Here is a 17,814-nt window from a genome sequence, read left to right on the forward strand (position 1 = left end):
AAATCATTCCTAGTAGTCGACTTTGACAGGATTCCCAAGAGCCATACCTCACACTGCAAAGAAGGTCATGCCAATAGTCTAGTCTAAAACTCAACACTGACACGGACATCGAGCCCTGGGCTGTCTTACGTATTGTCACGTCAAAATGCAAATTCAAGCCCACTAACGGTCCACCTCCATGCTCCCTGATATTCTCATGAGAATCTTTGCGTTGTAATCTCCCACTCACCGTCGTCAACACGGGATGGCTTCCGCCTACACATATATCCCATGATCTCTTGAATACTTGAAGATGAACTCCGTACCTCTCAACCGTTTTTTCCTAGACGAAGCCCGGCAAAACTGAGTGAGCATCACCTCAAGTTTGACGCTCATGTTGAATACGCCAGAGTCAGGGGGACGCCACCCGCATTACCAAAGGCTGTCGTTATGGGCAACTGGACATCCTTCTAATTCTCAAGATGGAATGCCAGAGCAGCATCCAGTCCTTCACATAATCACATCTTCACAGTAAAAGGACGCCGAGTACTTATGAACTTTCTATTAGGAGATATTTCCTACCTCCTCAAACCACCATCTGCCTGTTTGCCTGAAGAAACGAGTACCGTTCTGTGTGGGGTATTGGTGCCATCGCAGGCGAGCGAAGCCAGGCAGCTCGTGCGACTCAAACATACAACCGTAAAACGCCTTCCTGGAGAACCATACTGGGTGGCAAATCACGCATCCCACCGAGCCTTTCTGGCAGATCAAGAGAACAGAAGCCACCCAAAGGAGGGATGGGCCGCCAATCTCTCTGCCTACGAAGGCAGTAGAGAAATCTATCCATACATGCAGGCCCCGAGAGGATTTGACAACAGTTCTCAGAAAGAGCTGCCGTCATAGCAAAGCATGTCGTAGAGATCCCTCTGGCGTAAAAAAATGCAGTCGATTATGCCGCCTCATTCCAAATAACTTTTCCCAATCCGTGTTGAGCAATGACCTCATGAGCGTTGTCGTTGAATGCTCACTGGTCGTAGAAAGGATGCCCGATAACAAGGGGTATGATGACATAAGGAAATCATGCTCATGACGTTGCGTGAATGTGGAGGAGATGGCTTAGGCCTTAGTCTCCTCGGTCTTCTTCTCGCCCTCCTCGCCACCCTGGGTCTTGATGTACTCCTCGTAGACGCCAAGGGCCTCGTCGACCTTGGCCTTAAGAGCGGACTCCTCCTCGATGCTGCGAAATGTTAGTGAGAGTACAGTGTACGTAGGGTTTGTTTCAACTTACAGGTTAACAAGCTCAGCGTTGTCCATCTCGAGAAGCATACCGGTGATCTTTCCGGCAAGCTCAGGCTGGATAGCCTGGATCTTGGGGAAGATGACCTCACCGAGGATCTGCTTCTGCTGGCCGGGGTTACCACCAGCGGCAGCGAGCTGCTGCTGGATGAGGCTGCCGCTGTTGAGCTCCTGGGCAGGGGCTCCACGGCCACCCTGGGGGAAGGGAGCGTTGCGGGGAGCGTTGGGGTTGGCACCACGGCCGGCGCCGGGCTGGTTACCACCCTGGCGAGCATTGGGAGGGAAGCCGGGCATGCCGGGGCCGCCGGGGATGGGCATTCCCTGGGGAACGGGACCACGGCCGCCCTGGGGACCGCCGCGACCACCGCCCATGGTAGCCTGCTGCACCTGCTGGATGGCAGCCATGAATTGGGGGTTACCAGGCTGGGGATAGGCACCTCCGGGAGGGAAGGAGCCAGGCATGCCGTAGACAGGGGGCATTTGCTGGGGAACACCGCGTCCGCCCTGCTGGGGGTACCCTCCGGGGAACTGGCCCGGACGGCCACCCTGAACGGGAGGCATGGCCATGCCGCCCTGGGGGAAGGGCATACCGCGACCACCCTGGGGGAAGACGGGCTGCTGGCCCGCGGCGTAGAAGACGGGGGGCTGCATATACTGCTGGGGCATACCAGCGGCGGCGGCGGCTTGCTGCATGCGGAGTTGGTTGCGAGCCTGGATGCTAGCCTCAAGCTGGCTCTTGCGAACATCCTTGCGCTGAGCGAGAGCGACGTACAAAGGCTTGCCGTTGACCATGCGCTGGTTCATCTCGGCAACGGCCTTGGTGGCATCGTCGGGGTTGCTGAAGCAGACGAAGCCGAAGCCCTTGGACTTACCATGGGGCTTCTTGTCCGACTTCTTCTCGCTCTTCTTCTCGCCGTCCTCCTTCTCCTCGGTCTTCTCGGCCTCGTCCTTCTCCTCGGCCTTGACCTCATCCTTCTTGTTCTCCTTGTCCGTCTCCTCGGAGGAGCCCTCGTCCTCGTTGCCAGAGTCGGTGGCGTTGTCGCGCATCACCTTGGCAGAAGTAATGGGGCCAAAGTCGGCAAACAGCTGGCGAAGCTTCTCGTCGTCAACCTCGTCGTCAAGGTTCTTGATGTACAGGTTGACACCCTGGTACTTGTTGGCCTTCTCCATGCGAGCAGCCTCGTAAGACTTGCGGAGCTCCTCCTCGCGCTCGTGCTTCTTCTGCGCTCTGCCGACGTACAGATCCTGTCCCTTAAAGTCCTTACCGTTAAGGTCGTCGACAGCCTTGGAAGCAGCCTCATGAGTAGTGAAGTTAACAAAGCCAAAGCCGCGGCTCTTGCCTTCCTGGTCGCGGGCAAGCGAGGAAGAGGTAACGTCGCCGAAGGCGGCAAAGAGGTCGCGGAACTCGTCGTCGGTGACCTCGGTGGCGATGTTCTTGACGTAGATGTTGGTGAAGTTGGCCTTCATCTCCTCGAACTTGCTCTGGCGGTCCTTCTTGGGGATGTGGTGGCCGACGTAAACCTTCTTCTCGTTCAGAAGCATGCCGTTAACGTGCTTGATAGCCTGAGAAGCAGCCTCGTCGGTCTCGTAGTGAACGAAACCGTAGCCCTTGGAGTTGCCGTTCTCATCCTGGGCAACCTTGCAGCTCAAGATGTTACCGAAAGCAGCAAAGGTGTCGTGGAGAGCCTTGTTGTCGATGGCAACATCGAGATTCTTGATGAAGACGTTGCCCTGGCCAGTCTTGCGCAGAGCAGGGTCACGCTGGGACCACATGATGCGGCAGGGGCGGCCCTTGATGAGGGTGTAGTTGAGCTCCTCGAGAGCCTTCTCGCCATCGGAGGTAGTGTTGTAGTTCACATAGGCGTAGCCGAGAGAGCGGCGGGTAACCGCATCACGGCAGACACGAATGGAAGCGACAGAACCAATCTGGGAGAACAGCTCGAAAAGCATGGCCTCGGTAACAGAGGGGTCGAGCTCGCCGACGTAAAGGGAGGCGGAGGCCTGGGGGTGAGGCGCAGCGGAGCTGGGGGTAGGGCCTGCGGTGTCGGCATTGTCGCCCTGAGCGGCAGACTCAACATTGGTGTTGATGGCGGGGGCAGCCTTGGAGTCAGAGCCGTTGAGGGAAGCGTTGCCCAGGTCGTTGGCGAGCTGATCGACAGCGCCGTTGTTGGTAGCGGTGGCCATTGTATCGGTAGTAGAATTGACTAGGGGAGAAGATACTGCAGCACCAAGTGGACGTTAGACGCAGGCTGAGATGACGGAGGAATGAGCCGCGACTTGGAAGGCGGGGTAGGAATTTGCGAGCCGTACACGTTGGTGGAAGTCGACGGTGAGGTAGAAGAGGGGGGGATATGAGGGGAGAAGGCACATACCAAGTCAAGAAATCTGACGATCGGTCGTTGGACGAGACCGAGACGATGTGGTCGGAGGGGATAAGAGTAAGAAGAGGAGAAGGCGAGCCTTGTATCGTCGAATGAGGTTATGGCGATGTGTGACGTTTGACCGACACACACGAGGGGCACTTGTTGCGAGATTGACAGGCAGGTGCGGAGGTAAAAGCAAGAAAAAGAGGCTCGGTGAACGATTCCTCTAGAATTTTCTTGCGATTGAGGAGGGGAATTCCGTTATGGAAGTTGGGAGTTTTTGATGGGGGATTTTCAAGTTTTTTTTTGAAGTTTTTTTCTGATGGAAAAAGTGAGCGAGACAGAGAACAAGTACGAAGACGTACTCCTTGCCAGACCCTCTTTAGATGTGAAGGGGGTTGTTGATAGGGTTTGGTGTGGTTGGTAACGGAGAAAAGAAGAAGAGAGAGGAGAGATTTTTCAATGAATGTGGCTTTCGCGGGATGATTTTTTTTTTTACTGGATCTGCCTACCTGCAGTGGAGGGTGGTGCCTTCCCACCACTCGATTTTGGCGCTCCTGCTGCTCATGCTGTGTCCCTCCTCGCCTTCCAGATTTTGTCGAGGGGAGGGGCAGCCCGCGCCAGGAGCAGGGCATGTGCCAGCAAAGTGGGGTACAAGTGATTCAAGTCCTGATCAAGCTGTCACTATCGCAAATAGCCGTAATGACGCACTGATATCAGATAGGGACATCAGGCCAGCGTCAACACAAGTACGAGCGTTGAAGTAGCTGGTTTAGTGGAGAAACGTCAGAAATTTATGCGACCATTTCCGATTCAACGGCGAACCCTGTGACGAAAATACAAACCAAAAAGAATGTTGCCGATCTGGAGGTGTCTGGAGCACCTGTTTGGTAGAAACAAACAGGTTCAGGCATAATGAGGAGTAATGCGACGTGCTGCCCTGACTGACCAGCCAGTCACGGCAGACAAAGCCGATGAGAATGTTATATCTGGCTGGCTATCTCTCTTTCTCTCTTTCTGCGGTGTGCGACAAAACAACGTTAGGGACATTGCTCATTTCCAAAAAAGTAAGGGCGATTTCACACCAAGAGCTTGGCTGGAAACGCGGTACCTAAAGGTGCTTGTCCGTGCCACAAATGCCCACGAAAAAAGCCGGCACTTCCATCAAATCGTTAGCTGCCGCCTTAGACACGAATCTGAGGGCCCGAAACTGAAGCACCATAACAACGTTGAAGCCCAAGACACGCGAGACCGCTTGAAGCACTCAGCCCCTCGCTCTCAGGCTGGAGTGGAATTACCAACATGCGCGCGGCGGGCTTCCTCTGCAAATCTGTACCCGTATAGCCCCAGAGTCTGTTAACCGCGGCCCATCTCCTCCCGGCCAATGCTTGGTATCCTATCAAGAGAACAGACGATTATCAGAGCCCGGATGAATGCTCGTGCAACGAGTTTGTAGTTTTGTATAGAGGTATTCATGCGCGCAGAGTCCGTTGCAATTATCATGATTTGACAAAAGTCTACTACCACATCGCGTAATTTTCCCTAAGAAAGGAACAACTCGGATGCTTTTCGCACGACTCTTCAGCTTTTCTACATCAGGGTACCTTCCTTATACGGGTTCACCTGGGCTGGCATCCTCACCGACATTTGCGCGAGTAAAGAGACGGAAATCCGAGTCAGCCGTGTCTTGAAAGCATAACACGGTCATGATAGACTTCCAGTTTCTGCGACAGCCGTATGTTGATGCTACTGAGTTTTACCACCTGTCTTTTCTTTTGTTGTGACCCTTCATCGCCAGGTCCATCCATCTCTAACGATGTCATCAGAAATGCCCACCATGATTATGGCCAACCAGCAGCAATTAGGTCAACGTCGGTTTGTGTGCTCCTCCCCGGATGCCAGGGTGCAAGGGGGCGACGCTTGGACTCAACCGCCCCCATTCTCTTATCCAAGGTAAGGTACGTACCTGACCTTGCTATCCCCAGGTCCCAGGGCCCACCACGCAAGCCAGAAAGCTCGTGCCTGCTCGCGTCACATCGGAACCTTCCACAACCTGACGCTGGGACCAGCTCCAGCTTACCTCACCAAGCCAGGCACCTCGAGAGACTACACTAAGGTAGACCCCACCACAGCCGATGCCCAAGCCTGTGAATCCCCCTCCAGTGACAATTCGATTACATAGACCCCGTCCGAACGTGCTGAAGCTTCTGGAAGTCAACCGCGCTCGCGACTTCCTCACCCTCCACCCTCGCAGCTACTTGCACCTTGCTGGTTCTGCGAATCTCTTCTTGACATGGTACAACCTTACCATTTTCACTTCTTTCACTAGGCATCGTTTCTCCGAGGAAACATGTTTCCCACCTTCACGGGCAACTCCCGACGCCCCCGGAATGTGAACCTCAGTGGCCAGAACCTCAATCCCTTTGCCGCAACATCATGGACGCCTGCCGCAGGCTCAGGAGCCTCTAAGACCGTTTCCAACGCCCAAGCCGATCGCGCACAGAGACAGCAGGACCGAGACAGGCTGAAAGCCTCCGAAAAGATCCAGAAAACATGGAGGGGCCACAGGGTTAGGAGGCGGCTTCGAGACTCTCGCCGGAACGCCTTTGATAGCCTGTACTCGAGCACCTCGGACCTTGGTACACAGCAGAGACTAGCGACGGCGTTGCCACTGCTGTTGACAACCTTCCAGACCCGACCCGACGACGTTGAACGTTTGGTGCTCTTTGCGAGAGAACTAAACACGACCAACCTCGAGTGCCTTGCCCCTAGCCACCTTCCTGCAACCAGGCTGGCACGTCTTGTTCGGATACTCGTGGATGCTCTAGGCGAACAAACAAAGAAATCGTTGGTTTCACTATCTGGACAACGCTCGATGTCGACTAACGCTGCCTCTAGTAGTAAAAGCAACGAGACCCGACTCTTTCTCAGCCTCCTAACGCACATCATAAGCGTTGCCCCCGATGCGCTTTCTAAATCATTCCGACAGTACTATACAGCTCTGACAGAAGTATGTGGAGTACCGGAGATGGAAACGGCAGCTTTGGAGGCGACTTCGAAAGCTCTCCTCGTGCCGCTCCAAGCTGCATCCGCTGACGAGTATCTGGTGGCCGCTTACGAGGCATTTGCGCTGTTCTTCTTAACTCGTCATGACCTGTATCTTGTCGAGGAGCACTCGAAAGTGATATCTGAAAACCTCGAATCCGATCGACTCGCCTCAGCCATCAAAAGACTCTATAGCGACGGACGGATACGCGGTGTTGAACGGGAAGCCCAACTTTGGCTTCTTGCACATTTTGTTGGCTTATACCAAAGGGCTGGACCGAAGAATCAGGGGCTTAAGCACCTAGACGCATTGCATATACAACTTTCGAGCTTGTCCACAGAAATCAGCTTGAGGCTATCTGTTCGAGCAGCCGATCCGGCCTCGACGAATGTGGATTCTAGCAACCCTGATGAGTCGTTGATCCGCCCTTTGCCTGCATACATCACCAATCAGCTCACATCTCTGGTCAACCGAGATGGAATATCAGCGCTCTTGGCTGAGCTCACTACGTAAGTGAATCCCTTTCCTACCCGGAAGCTCGCTCACATTTCCCAGTAATTTTGGTTCTCAATCCTCGAGTCACGAGTTCCAAAGCGCAAGCTTGCTGTCTGGGTACATCCTCACTCTTCTCCGTTGTTTCCCAAGTCAGGGCGACGATATCCGTATGCGCCTCTTCCTAGGAGATGTTAGCACGGGTTTGGGAAGTTTGCCGACAATCCAGTTCCTTTGGCAGGCTATGAGCCAGACCACCATTTACAAGCAGATTTTGCAGAACTCGGCATCGGTACAAGCCCTGCTGCGAGACTACTTGTCAAAGTCGTCAAAGTCGAGTGACTCACATGAGCAAGAATGGAGACTAGTCCTTCTTTTCCTCGAGCTCTACATCTTTATTCTACGTTTGAGCGACGACGAAGACTTCTTCAGTGGTATCTTCCCTGATATAATCAAAACCGAGGGGCCAACGTCTCGTCTGCGAGCATGCGGACTTTCTCTCAACGAGGTGAAGAACTTGACCATTGTACTGAAGCACCTAGCTTTCACGCTACATTACAACGCTGCGGACATTCTACAAGGCATCCAACATTCCGAGCCGATCTCGATGACGCAACTTGAGTCGTACTTTGGAAGCGGTAGCAGTACCGCTAAAACTTCGAAGGAGGCCCGAAGTCAAGATTCAAGAGCCAACGCGGCCGACACTAGACTTGACCTCGGTAGCCTGCGTAGTATCGTGACCACGGCATTGCGACTTTTGTACGAACGAGATTCCCGACGGCCATTTTTGCCCCGGGACCACTGGCTCATGACATCGAAATTTGATATGGAGGGGTTTGTCAGTGCTGTTGTCGCTGAACAAGAACGACAGAACGAAGTCTCCGACTCTAGTGACGACGAAGACGGCGAGGTTGATGAAGATGCGAACCTGGGAGGGCTGCACAGCGGCATTATTCACACCGTGGCCGGACAGCGAGTATCACGACATGCGCAAATCGAGAAGCTCCGGGCTCAACAACGCAAAGCACAGAGGGATCGTCTACTCGCCGTGATCGGGCCGAAGCTGGAGATACTGAGACACATGCCATTTGTCATTCCATTCGATACCCGTGTCCAGATTTTCCGCCAATTCGTCTATCTTGACAAACACAAGCGGAGGGAGGGCATGGATGCTGATCAGTGGAGAATGACGATGCTGCACAATCCTCTGCGTTCCCCCGGACGCAGTCCAGCTGGGCGACATCATGGCAAAATCAGACGAGGCCAGGTGTTTAAGGATGCCTTTGAGCAATTCTATGAGCTTGGAGAAGGCCTCAAAGAACCTATACAGATCCAATTTGTCGACCAATTCGATACGGTCGAAGCTGGCATTGATGGTGGCGGAGTTACGAAAGAGTTCCTCACAAGCGTCACGACAGAAGCGTTCGGGCCAAGGGATGGCATTTCGCTTTTCACGGCCAACAGCAAGGGGCTCTTATACCCCAACCCGACTGCAATGGACGAGCTCAGGCAGGTGTTGAAACGAGCTGGAGTTCCAGAACGCTCAGCCGAATGGCAAGACCAAGTTCAGAGCCTACTCCGCCAGTTCGAGTTTCTCGGCCGGATTGTAGGCAAGTGCATGTACGAAGGAATTCTGGTCGACATTGCATTTGCTGGCTTCTTTCTCTTGAAATGGATCTCGGGCCAGACTGGAGAGAACAGCTACCGGGGCAATGTGAACGACCTAAGGGACCTCGATGAGGAGTTGTACCAGGGCATGTTACGCCTCAAGAACCACAACGGGAATGTTGCGGATTGGGCATTGGACTTCACGCTTAATGATCAGGTGTCTTTGCCAGGGGAACCTGTTCGCACTGTCACGCGGAATCTGATCCCAAATGGTGAGAATGTTACCGTTACCAACGATAACCGCCTCCTCTACATTTCCTACGTTGCCCGTCACCGCCTCGTTGCCCAACCTGCACAGCAAACGGCCGCCTTCCTTCGAGGTCTTCGCTCAATCATTGCCCCTGCGTGGCTTTCAATGTTCAACCAAAACGAGTTGCAGCGTCTCGTGGGAGGCGACAGCTCCGAAATCGATATTGAAGATCTGCGTCAGAACACGGTCTACTCAGGCTTGTACGAGATTGGAGACGACGGACTGGAGCACCCCACGGTACAGCTGTTCTGGAAAGTCATGGCCAATTTCTCCGACCGGGAACGGCGAGACGTGCTCAAGTACGTTACGAGTACGCCCCGCGCACCATTGCTAGGCTTCTCACAGCTGAGCCCGCGGTTCAGTATCAGGGATGGAGGAGAGGATCAGGAGAGACTGCCCAGTACCAGCACGTGTGTCAACTTATTGAAGCTGCCGCGCTACAAGGACCAAGAGACTCTCAGACAGAAGCTGCTCTATGCGGTTTCTTCGGGAGCTGGCTTCGATCTCAGCTGAGCGAGCGGTTGCCTTTAAGAGTGTGGCTGGGCGGGCATTCATGACGTTATGAAGTCAAGATAGAGCAGATCGCTAGTGTTCGAAAATGCAAATGTATTATTCCAATGCTCTGCGAAAAGATACGTAGAGTTGTGACCGAAGCGTAGAGTCTTTGGTCTATGGATGCGATGTCAACCCTTGATGATCACTCTCTTTGCATATCTACTATACTAGCTAGAATGTGTTCGTATATCTAGCGGCCTTGCTATGTAGGGGCAACATTGCCAGCGGTCGTTCCCCCAAACAACATGTATAGAACATCATCGGTACTATATGACACATGCAGCAGCATGTCGACCGCATTACTGATAACTCCTCTCAAGCAGATGCGGCTTTCTCTCTCTCAGATCCAGCATCATCTGTCCAAAGAGACCATTGGCCCACGCGAACCTGCGGATACCCGTTAGCAAATAATTACCAGTCAAATATCAATATCAGGGGGAAGGGAGTGCAAGTGCAGCATGTACTACGACTCCTGCAAAAAAAAAAAAAACAAGACGTACCAAGATCGAGTCCACTTGGAAGCGTCGTGGCTATTCACAGACTCGTGGATGAGGCCGAGACGATCCGTGGAGGCGACGAGCTGGCGCAGACCGCCGGCAATCTCGTCGTCGTCGTCCGAGGTCATGAGCTGGGCGATGAGGGCCATGGGCCAGGCGTTGCCGGGGCCGATGTGGGGGCCGCCGGTGGCGTTGAGGACGGGACCGCGCATCTGGTAGGGGTTCGAGGTGGAGAGGACGAAGCGGCGGGTATTTTGATAGATTGGGTCCGAGGCGGAGAGGTAGCCGTAGTGAGGGGCGGAGAGGAGGGAGGGGATGTTGGCGTCGTCCTGGGATTTATGGGTTAGATGACAAGGAGGCGGATGGACGGAAAGGGGTGTTAGTGAGGCTGGGAAGAAGGGGAGGGACTGACCATAATGTTGTAGCTACCGAAGCCGTCGACTTCGTACGAGTAAATCTCGCCAAACTTCGGGTGCGTCGTCTTTCCGTGCGCCTCGATGCCCTCGCGAACGACTTTAGCCGACTCCCTCATGCGCTCGGCGAGGCTGGCGTCGATGCCGTCCATGATCTCGGCGCACGAGTCGAGGTAGCGCGCGAACATCATGTTGGCCGGGACGAAGAGCTGGTAGATGCAGCTGTCGTCGCTGGGGCGGAAGAAGCTACGGACCATTCCCGTGCCGGCCTGGGTCGGGGCGCCGTTGCCGCTGTTCGACAAGGTCTCGGAGGCGGAGACGGCGCGGCGCTCAAAGAGGGCCGGGGAGGGGTTGAGGGTGCCGTCTGCGGCGTAGGTTCCTGTGCGGAGGGCGTCTGTGGTGTTGAGGAGGACGGCGACGGCTTTTGACCAGTTGAAGCGGGCGAAGAAGTCCTTGTCGGCTGTGGCAGCGTGGTAGTCGTGGGAGAGCTGGAGGAAGGCGGCGAGGGAGTCTAGCTCGTATCTTGATGTGCCGTGTTAGTTGGACGGAGTCTCGAGGGTCTGAGGAACAAGACAGAGGAGGTGGAGGGGGGGATCTACGTACTTGCATTCGAAGAAGGAGTAAGTCGGGTACTGTGGGTAGATGTGGTCTGACGCGCCGCCGGCCTCGTTGTCTGCTGGAGCTATTTCGGATTCCTCTGGCGGTTGGAAGGCATTGCAGTGAGGCGCGAAGCGGACGTAGCGAGCTTGGAGGTTGATTGCGCCGCGGTACAGAGCCGCGAGAGAACCTGCCGAGGAGTTGCGTGTAAGTAGAGAGCGGTAGCTCTGCAGCTGGTTACTGCTATCCCGGAGCCATTCCGCGTTGATGTCACCCGTGATGATGAAGCTGAGCTCCTCGTCTGCGTTGTCTTCGGCAGCACCGGTCCAAGCGACGGTAGTGTCAAGAGTATTCGGGAATGTGTTCTCAAAGAGACGATAGAGGTCCGGATCTTTCACGAGAGCCTTCATCTCGGTGATGGTCTTCTCGACCTCGGGATAACTGGCCGTGCGGCATTCTGGCGGGGGACGCTGGTAGGCGAGCTTATGGACGCCTTCTGAGAAGGGTTCGTGAAGCGTTGCCGCGTAGTCGGTGAAGTGAGGACAGTCGGGTCTGAGATTAGCTGCCGCCAGGCCGGCGAAGGCGAGGCCGTATAAGAGGGCCATGATGACTATGGAAAGGTGTTTTTCCAACGAGGTTGCGGTCACGACCGCCGGACGTCGCGATACCTGGCCCTCGGCGGACAGGGCATCATTATAAAAATAAAAAAAAACAGCCGGAGAGGGGTTGGTCAAGTGCCTGTCCGGGTCCTCATGTTCCTCTGATCCCAAGGATGGACTTTAGTTCGCGTGACCTTGGATGATGAGCGGGGGAAGTGATCAAGATGCGGGGGAGGAAACGTTGTATATGGAGACTAATAAGAGAACGTTGTCGTATTGCAGGAGGAAATGATGTCGTTTTGCTTGTTAGTGTGCCCACCGCAAGTCTGCCAGTACGCCAAAGTGGGGGACGAGAAGGGGAAAAAGACCAGGACGAAGAAGATATTCCGGGTGAAGTGGGTAGGTTGAAGAATAAACCCAACGCGCAAGTTTGTGGAAGAGAGTCCACGGGCTCCCACGACGTTTTAGCATCGGGCAGCCCAGACTGTCGACGAAGCTCAGGCCATGAGTTGCGTTTTGAATGCGCCAACGAGCTTCAAGAGAGCAGCGGGAATAGATAGGCATAGTCCGTATGGGCTGGCTCTCAAACGCTGATGGGACCCTAACGCTTCTTGACAGACAAGGGTTGTCCCCGACTCAAGCTTCCAGAATAGCCGGTGGGAGAGGTCAAGAATGAATCGAGGCAGTTGGAGCCAGGATGGCAGGATGGAGGAGCAGGGTTCTCCGCCTTCATGCAGCAGCTGGATCTCCAGCTACGAAGCGGTAACGTTAGCCCAACGGCAGCCACTCGGCGCCGTGCATTGTGGTGGTGGTGAGCAGGTATCCTCCGATGAAGGAAGACGCAGTATGCATTGAATGGGATGGATGGGTGGAGGAGGTAGGTCCACTGCGCTGTCGGACCGGATTGTTCGAGCAAAAGTCGCTCCGAAGACGTGTTCCAGAAGCTTTCTGTTGATGTATCTGGGGTCGTAGTACCGAGCTACCATCAGAATGTGCTCGTGGTGGAGCTGAGCGCGGAGAGAGTCCGCTTGGACTTTCCATTGGAAACCAGAGCCAAGTCGGGATGATCTATGCTCGACTTCTGAGGTAGTCGCAGGATATGTGACAAGGCTAGCAAACCGAGAGACTTGGCGCGATAACGGACCTGACCGTTACAGAATCTCGGACTGATACGTCTTGGACCACGAAGCGTCAGTGTGAGAATGAAGGCATGCCAATGAAGAGAGTAGAGGAAGAAGATGATGATCAAAAGAAACGGTGCGTTGTGGAAGGGGCCAACTCGGAGCACGTGGCTCTTTGTCTTGGAGACGGAGTCACAGAGTGTTGTACACTATGGGAAGTATTTCTGGCGGCGTTTCTGTGAAAAATGGCTTATGGACGGCTGACTCGGCGACTCGGCACAAATTGCACTAACATTTAACCTTATTTGTGACGACCGGGTTGGTAATTCAAGCACCTCGGAGCAAGGTTACTGCAATGCGGCCACCATCACTCTTCAGGCTCTGCAGCTGCACTACCTTGGCCCGTCAGCCCGTCAGACCTGCTTGATTTGGCGTCGCTTCATCCTGCAGACACGACATGGTACGCTATTCGGGCCAGATTTCAACACCTCCATGGCCTATTTCCCCCTCAGCCCTAGCCGTACTTGGACTTTGGAGCAGAGATTCCGCTGTCCAAATGGGCGCCAAGCTTGTATCCCTAGGTAGTACTCCGTAGGTATCGCCATCTCGGAAAAGGGCCGGCCAGCTGCATATGATCCATCATGTCAATTGGTGGCCCAGCTGCTCTACTGCGTATGGCGTCGACAAGGTTACCGTTTTGGGCTGGTGGCTCCAGAGCGAGACACTTCAGGAGGCGTAGAGACATGGAGTAACACGGTATTTGTAGGGGAAGAAAAAAAATAGAACCCTTGTTTGTCCCCATCCATCCATCCCGTCGGGGCGAATTGCTACAGACTATAGTACGACTTGGAGGGCTTCTTAAACAAGGACTGCCTGCCCACATCTCTCGCAACATGTGTCCTGTTACCCCTTCCGCGGCATGTGCCTTGAAGCTTCGAACCTAACCGTTGGAATCTCATCATTATCGTTCGCACTTGCTGCATGAATCCGCTTTGAACCAAAGGGACGGAGCGAAAGCACGAGCTGCCGAGACTTGCCTGACTTCTGACTTCAGCTGAAGTTGAAATTGTTGTCCATTTCGTCGGTCGTCGCTTTCCGAACCGAGTTGCACGCACACCAAGGAATGCTATCCACCCCTACCAAGCTCCAACTAGCTATCCGTACCTACGTCAGGCCAAACCAGAGACACTCAATTATCCCCTTAGTCTACCTTTGGGAGCCCTCTCCACTAAGTTTGCAGCTCTGACTTCTTCGCCATCAACTTTCAACCTCCACCACTTTTATCAACAATTACAATCCTTTCGGTGTGGTGTGATCCGGGCAGTCCTCACAGACATGCACTAACTCATCGCCAGGTTTTTGTCGAGATCACATCCCCATGACCGCATAAGCAGATCAATCACTTCGGCGAGCTAGTCTTCGTCCGGCCCTGGAGGCATTCTGATGGGCAGAAGTTCTGTTCAGCTATTTCAACTCTGGATTTGAGGGCATCTGGTGGCTACTGGTCATTACTCGGGCGGCGACCTTTGACCTCAGTCTAAGATGGCCCTCCTCGTCCCAGCCATCGGTCTTTCCCGACCTGTTCGACTGGCGGTATTTGCTACTGTTGTCATCTGTCTAGTCCTATGGTGGCCTCTCTCGGGAACACGAGGCTTCATCAACCTAATCAGCACCAAGTCCGATTTCAGAGCACAGCGAGCCGTACTGAGATATGTCGATCCATTAATCGGAACTACCAACGGAGGTCGGTCAGGTTGTCCAATGTGCTCTGGTATATATCTGACTAAACCTCAGGTCATGTGTTTCCTGGCGCATCGCTACCATATGGTAAGTGATACAGCACCTTTAGTCGCGACCCATATCTTTCTCTGACCTTTTCATTAGGAATGGCCAAAGCCTGTGCAGACACGGACTCTAGAGCCGAGAATGCGGCTGGCTGGGTATCTGACAACTCCAAAATTACCGGCTTCTCTCATTTACATGACTCTGGTAAGCCATCGCAAAATCTGCTCATCTAATCACCATGCTGATGACCCTTGAACAGGAACCGGAGGTGTAAGAATCACTCATTTCACCGGTCCAGCTCTATGCTGTCTTACTTACGTTTCGAACAGTCACCTTCTCTAGGCAATTTCCCTCTGTTCCCTCATCCAGGGTGCCCGAATGATGATTACATGGCCTGCAACTTCACAACAGAATCACGAAGCCTCTGGCGTGTAAATGACTCTGTCGTGGCCCGTCCAGGCTACTTTGCGGTCAATATTTCCAACAATGTTGGCGCCGAGATGACGGCAGGGGAACGGACAACTCTCTTCCGCTTCAACTTCTCACCAAACGACACCGTATCTTACGAAAACGCAGCGGACCTCAACGTGGTTGAAGTCGTGAGTAGTCCGTTGATCCTCATTGACCTCACGGACATTGCCCAGAGCAGATCGAGCGGAGGCATTCAAGTGTACGAGTCTGGCCGTGTCGTTGGCGACGGCACCTTCAGACCCTCTTTCGGTCAGGGCAGCTATAGGGCATTCTTCTGCGCCGATTTCCAGGGCGCTCCTATTCGAAAATCCGGCGTTTTCGAGGGGGACAACCCGCGCGTGACAGACAAATATCTAGCCGAGTTCACGCGTGGCATTCACAACCCTACCGGTGCCGCTGGCGCATGGCTACAGTTTGAGCGTCCCACGAACAACCAGATCCTTGCCAGAGTCGGCCTGTCTTTTATCTCTGTCAACAAAGCCTGCGAGAATGCCGAGAGGGATATCCCCAAATTCGACTTTGACGGCACTGTGCGTGCTGCGGAATCAACTTGGGCTGAAAAGCTCTCAACGGTGGATGTCAGCACGGAAGGCGTCAGTGAAGACATGAAGACCGTATTCTGGTCGGGTCTGTACCGAAGCCTGCTGTCACCGCAGAACTATACTGGCGAGAACCCGTTATGGGAATCGTCCGAACCGTACTTTGACTCGTTCTACTGCATCTGGGATTCGTTCCGAGCGCAGCATCCACTCCTAACCATCATAGACCCAGAAGCTCAGACGCAGATGGTACGAACACTGCTAGATATCTTCAGATTTGTTGGAAAACTTCCAGACTGCAGAATGTCCTTTTGCAAGGGGTTTAGCCAAGGAGGCTCGAACGCGGACATCGTGATCGCAGATGCATACTTGAAGAACATGACCAACGGGGTTGATTGGAAGACCGCATACGAGGCCGTGGTCTCTGATGCCGAAGGTATGTGATTGGGATTCCTACAACGAAGCAGCCTTTAACATGAGTTCTTCAGTGGCACCGCAGCACTATGGCGTCGAAGGCCGCGGTAATCTGCAAAGCTGGTTTGGCTTGGGATATATCGCACAGGACCATATGGACAAAGTATCGACCGGTCCACACAGCAGGTCTATCTCTCGGACCGTCGAGTACGCCTACGACGATTTTTGCATCGCCGAGATGGCCCAGGGACTCGGCCACAAGCAAGATTTTGAGAAGTACATGCAGCGCAGCGCAAACTGGCAGAACCTTTGGAATCCGGCCCAAGAGGACATTATCCAAGACAAGGACAAGAAGGAGATCGAGAGGACGAAGTACACAGGATTCCTGATGCCGAAGTTGATGAATGGCTCGTTTACGTACCAGAACACGCGTGTCTGCTCACCCAATACCGAACAGCATCTCTGCTACTTCGACACTGCCCAGGCGACATACGAGGGCTCACCCTGGCTGTACTCGTTCTTCGCACCGCAAGACATGGCAACTTTGATCAAGCTGATGGGAGGTCGGGATGCGTTTGTCGACAGGCTCGAATACTACCACAGCGGCAACATTGTCTACATGGGCAACGAACAGGCGTTCCTTACGGTGTTCCAATTCCATTATGCGGGTAGACCCGGCCTCAGCTCGCGCACAACACGAAGCTACATTCCTTCGCAGTTCAACGCCACGATCAACGGCATCCCTGGCAATGATGACTGTGCAATGGGTGCTTTCAGTGCGCTTGCCATGATGGGGTTCTTCCCCGTCGCGGGGCAGGACGTGTACCTCGTCATCCCGCCATTCTTCCCCGAGGTGCGGCTTAAGAGCCGGGGTCCTAAGCCCGCTGTTATCCGAAAGGTCGCAAAGGATGACAAAGAACTTGCCGAGGGTATCTACATTCAGAGCGCCACTCTGAACGGAAAACCGTACACGAAGAATTGGATAAACCACGAGTTCTTCTACCATGGCGGTGTGTTGGAGCTGACCGTCGGCACGAAGGAGAGTGATTGGGGCACCAGAGAGGAAGATGTGCCTCCCAGCTATGCAGCGACACCAAAGACCATAGCGCCAACTCGAACCCAAGGTTGAAAAGGTAGCGCTTGAAGGTGTATAAAAAGAGTAACAGCGTCAATAGCGTCATGTAAAACATGGCATGACTACCCCCAGTAATTATATAGAATTGCACAGAGTAAATGCGCCCACAAATGTCTTGTTCCCAATTTCTCAGTAACACCTCATTCTGTCTTCGGCCAAAATGAAGACTACGCCGACGGCATCAGCTCCCCCTGCAGCCGAAACGACATCGGAGGGACCCAGCTCACATTTGAAATTTGCAGGCGGTGATTGGACGGTTATAGCTCGGCGCCCCAGACGTTAAACTCTTTGCAGCGTCCGACGGTTACTCGACTTGCCTGGAGTCACTCGGCTTCTCCCGGCCATTGATACGCAGGTACCTTTCAGCTGTAAAAAGAGCATCCAAGGATACCGAGAGTCTACCTGGCTGTTGAGCTACAGATGGCTGCGTTGCCCAAGTACTGACCGAGTCCAAACACCACCGACCGGTTTCTCTCGGCTATCACCACCCACAGGAAACCACAGGGCCCGAGCTGGTGGGCGGCAAGTACAAGCATTTTGACCACCCCTCGCATTACGTATTAGAGACGGGGGAGGGAACGAAGCTCGTCAAGA

General features: G+C 53.9%; 5 protein-coding genes across 5 annotated transcripts; 3 read left to right on the forward strand and 2 right to left on the reverse strand.

Annotated features, from left to right (window-relative positions):
- Window positions 1-1,095: 1,095 nt before the first annotated feature.
- On the reverse strand, window positions 1,096-3,459 carry BDZ83DRAFT_648696 (uncharacterized protein; the record flags this gene model as incomplete). The annotated part of the gene is made up of 2 exons (XM_060510205.1): window positions 1,096-1,216; window positions 1,268-3,459. The coding sequence occupies 2 exons, from the start codon at window positions 3,457-3,459 to the stop codon at window positions 1,096-1,098; spliced, it is 2,313 nt and encodes a 770-aa protein (XP_060368488.1).
- A 1,727-nt stretch (window positions 3,460-5,186) lies between these two features.
- BDZ83DRAFT_127741 (uncharacterized protein) lies at window positions 5,187-5,858 on the forward strand. The gene has a single exon (XM_060501195.1). It carries the CDS (start codon window positions 5,376-5,378, stop codon window positions 5,751-5,753), a length of 378 nt encoding a protein of 125 aa, XP_060368489.1. The 5' UTR covers window positions 5,187-5,375; the 3' UTR covers window positions 5,754-5,858.
- Window positions 5,859-5,988: 130 nt separating this feature from the next.
- On the forward strand, window positions 5,989-9,607 carry BDZ83DRAFT_717043 (HECT-domain-containing protein; the record flags this gene model as incomplete). The annotated part of the gene is made up of 3 exons (XM_060511905.1): window positions 5,989-6,485; window positions 6,540-7,193; window positions 7,240-9,607. The coding sequence occupies 3 exons, from the start codon at window positions 5,989-5,991 to the stop codon at window positions 9,605-9,607; spliced, it is 3,519 nt and encodes a 1,172-aa protein (XP_060368490.1).
- Window positions 9,608-9,723: 116 nt separating this feature from the next.
- On the reverse strand, window positions 9,724-11,870 carry BDZ83DRAFT_127737 (uncharacterized protein). Its single transcript, XM_060501194.1, has 4 exons — window positions 11,163-11,870; window positions 10,559-11,081; window positions 10,150-10,475; window positions 9,724-10,036 (listed from the first exon to the last, which is right to left on the reverse strand). Exons 1-4 carry the CDS (start codon window positions 11,759-11,761, stop codon window positions 9,949-9,951), a joined length of 1,536 nt encoding a protein of 511 aa, XP_060368491.1. The 5' UTR covers window positions 11,762-11,870; the 3' UTR covers window positions 9,724-9,948.
- A 2,548-nt stretch (window positions 11,871-14,418) lies between these two features.
- On the forward strand, window positions 14,419-17,214 carry BDZ83DRAFT_570463 (family 92 glycosyl hydrolase; the record flags this gene model as incomplete). The annotated part of the gene is made up of 6 exons (XM_060504305.1): window positions 14,419-14,620; window positions 14,671-14,703; window positions 14,761-14,865; window positions 14,921-14,931; window positions 14,991-16,107; window positions 16,160-17,214. The coding sequence occupies 6 exons, from the start codon at window positions 14,419-14,421 to the stop codon at window positions 17,212-17,214; spliced, it is 2,523 nt and encodes an 840-aa protein (XP_060368492.1).
- Window positions 17,215-17,814: the final 600 nt, after the last annotated feature.

This window comes from Colletotrichum acutatum (assembly GCF_030867785.1).
Source record: "Colletotrichum acutatum strain CBS 112980 chromosome Unknown BDZ83scaffold_17, whole genome shotgun sequence".
In the NCBI taxonomy this organism is placed as follows: domain Eukaryota; kingdom Fungi; phylum Ascomycota; class Sordariomycetes; order Glomerellales; family Glomerellaceae; genus Colletotrichum; species Colletotrichum acutatum.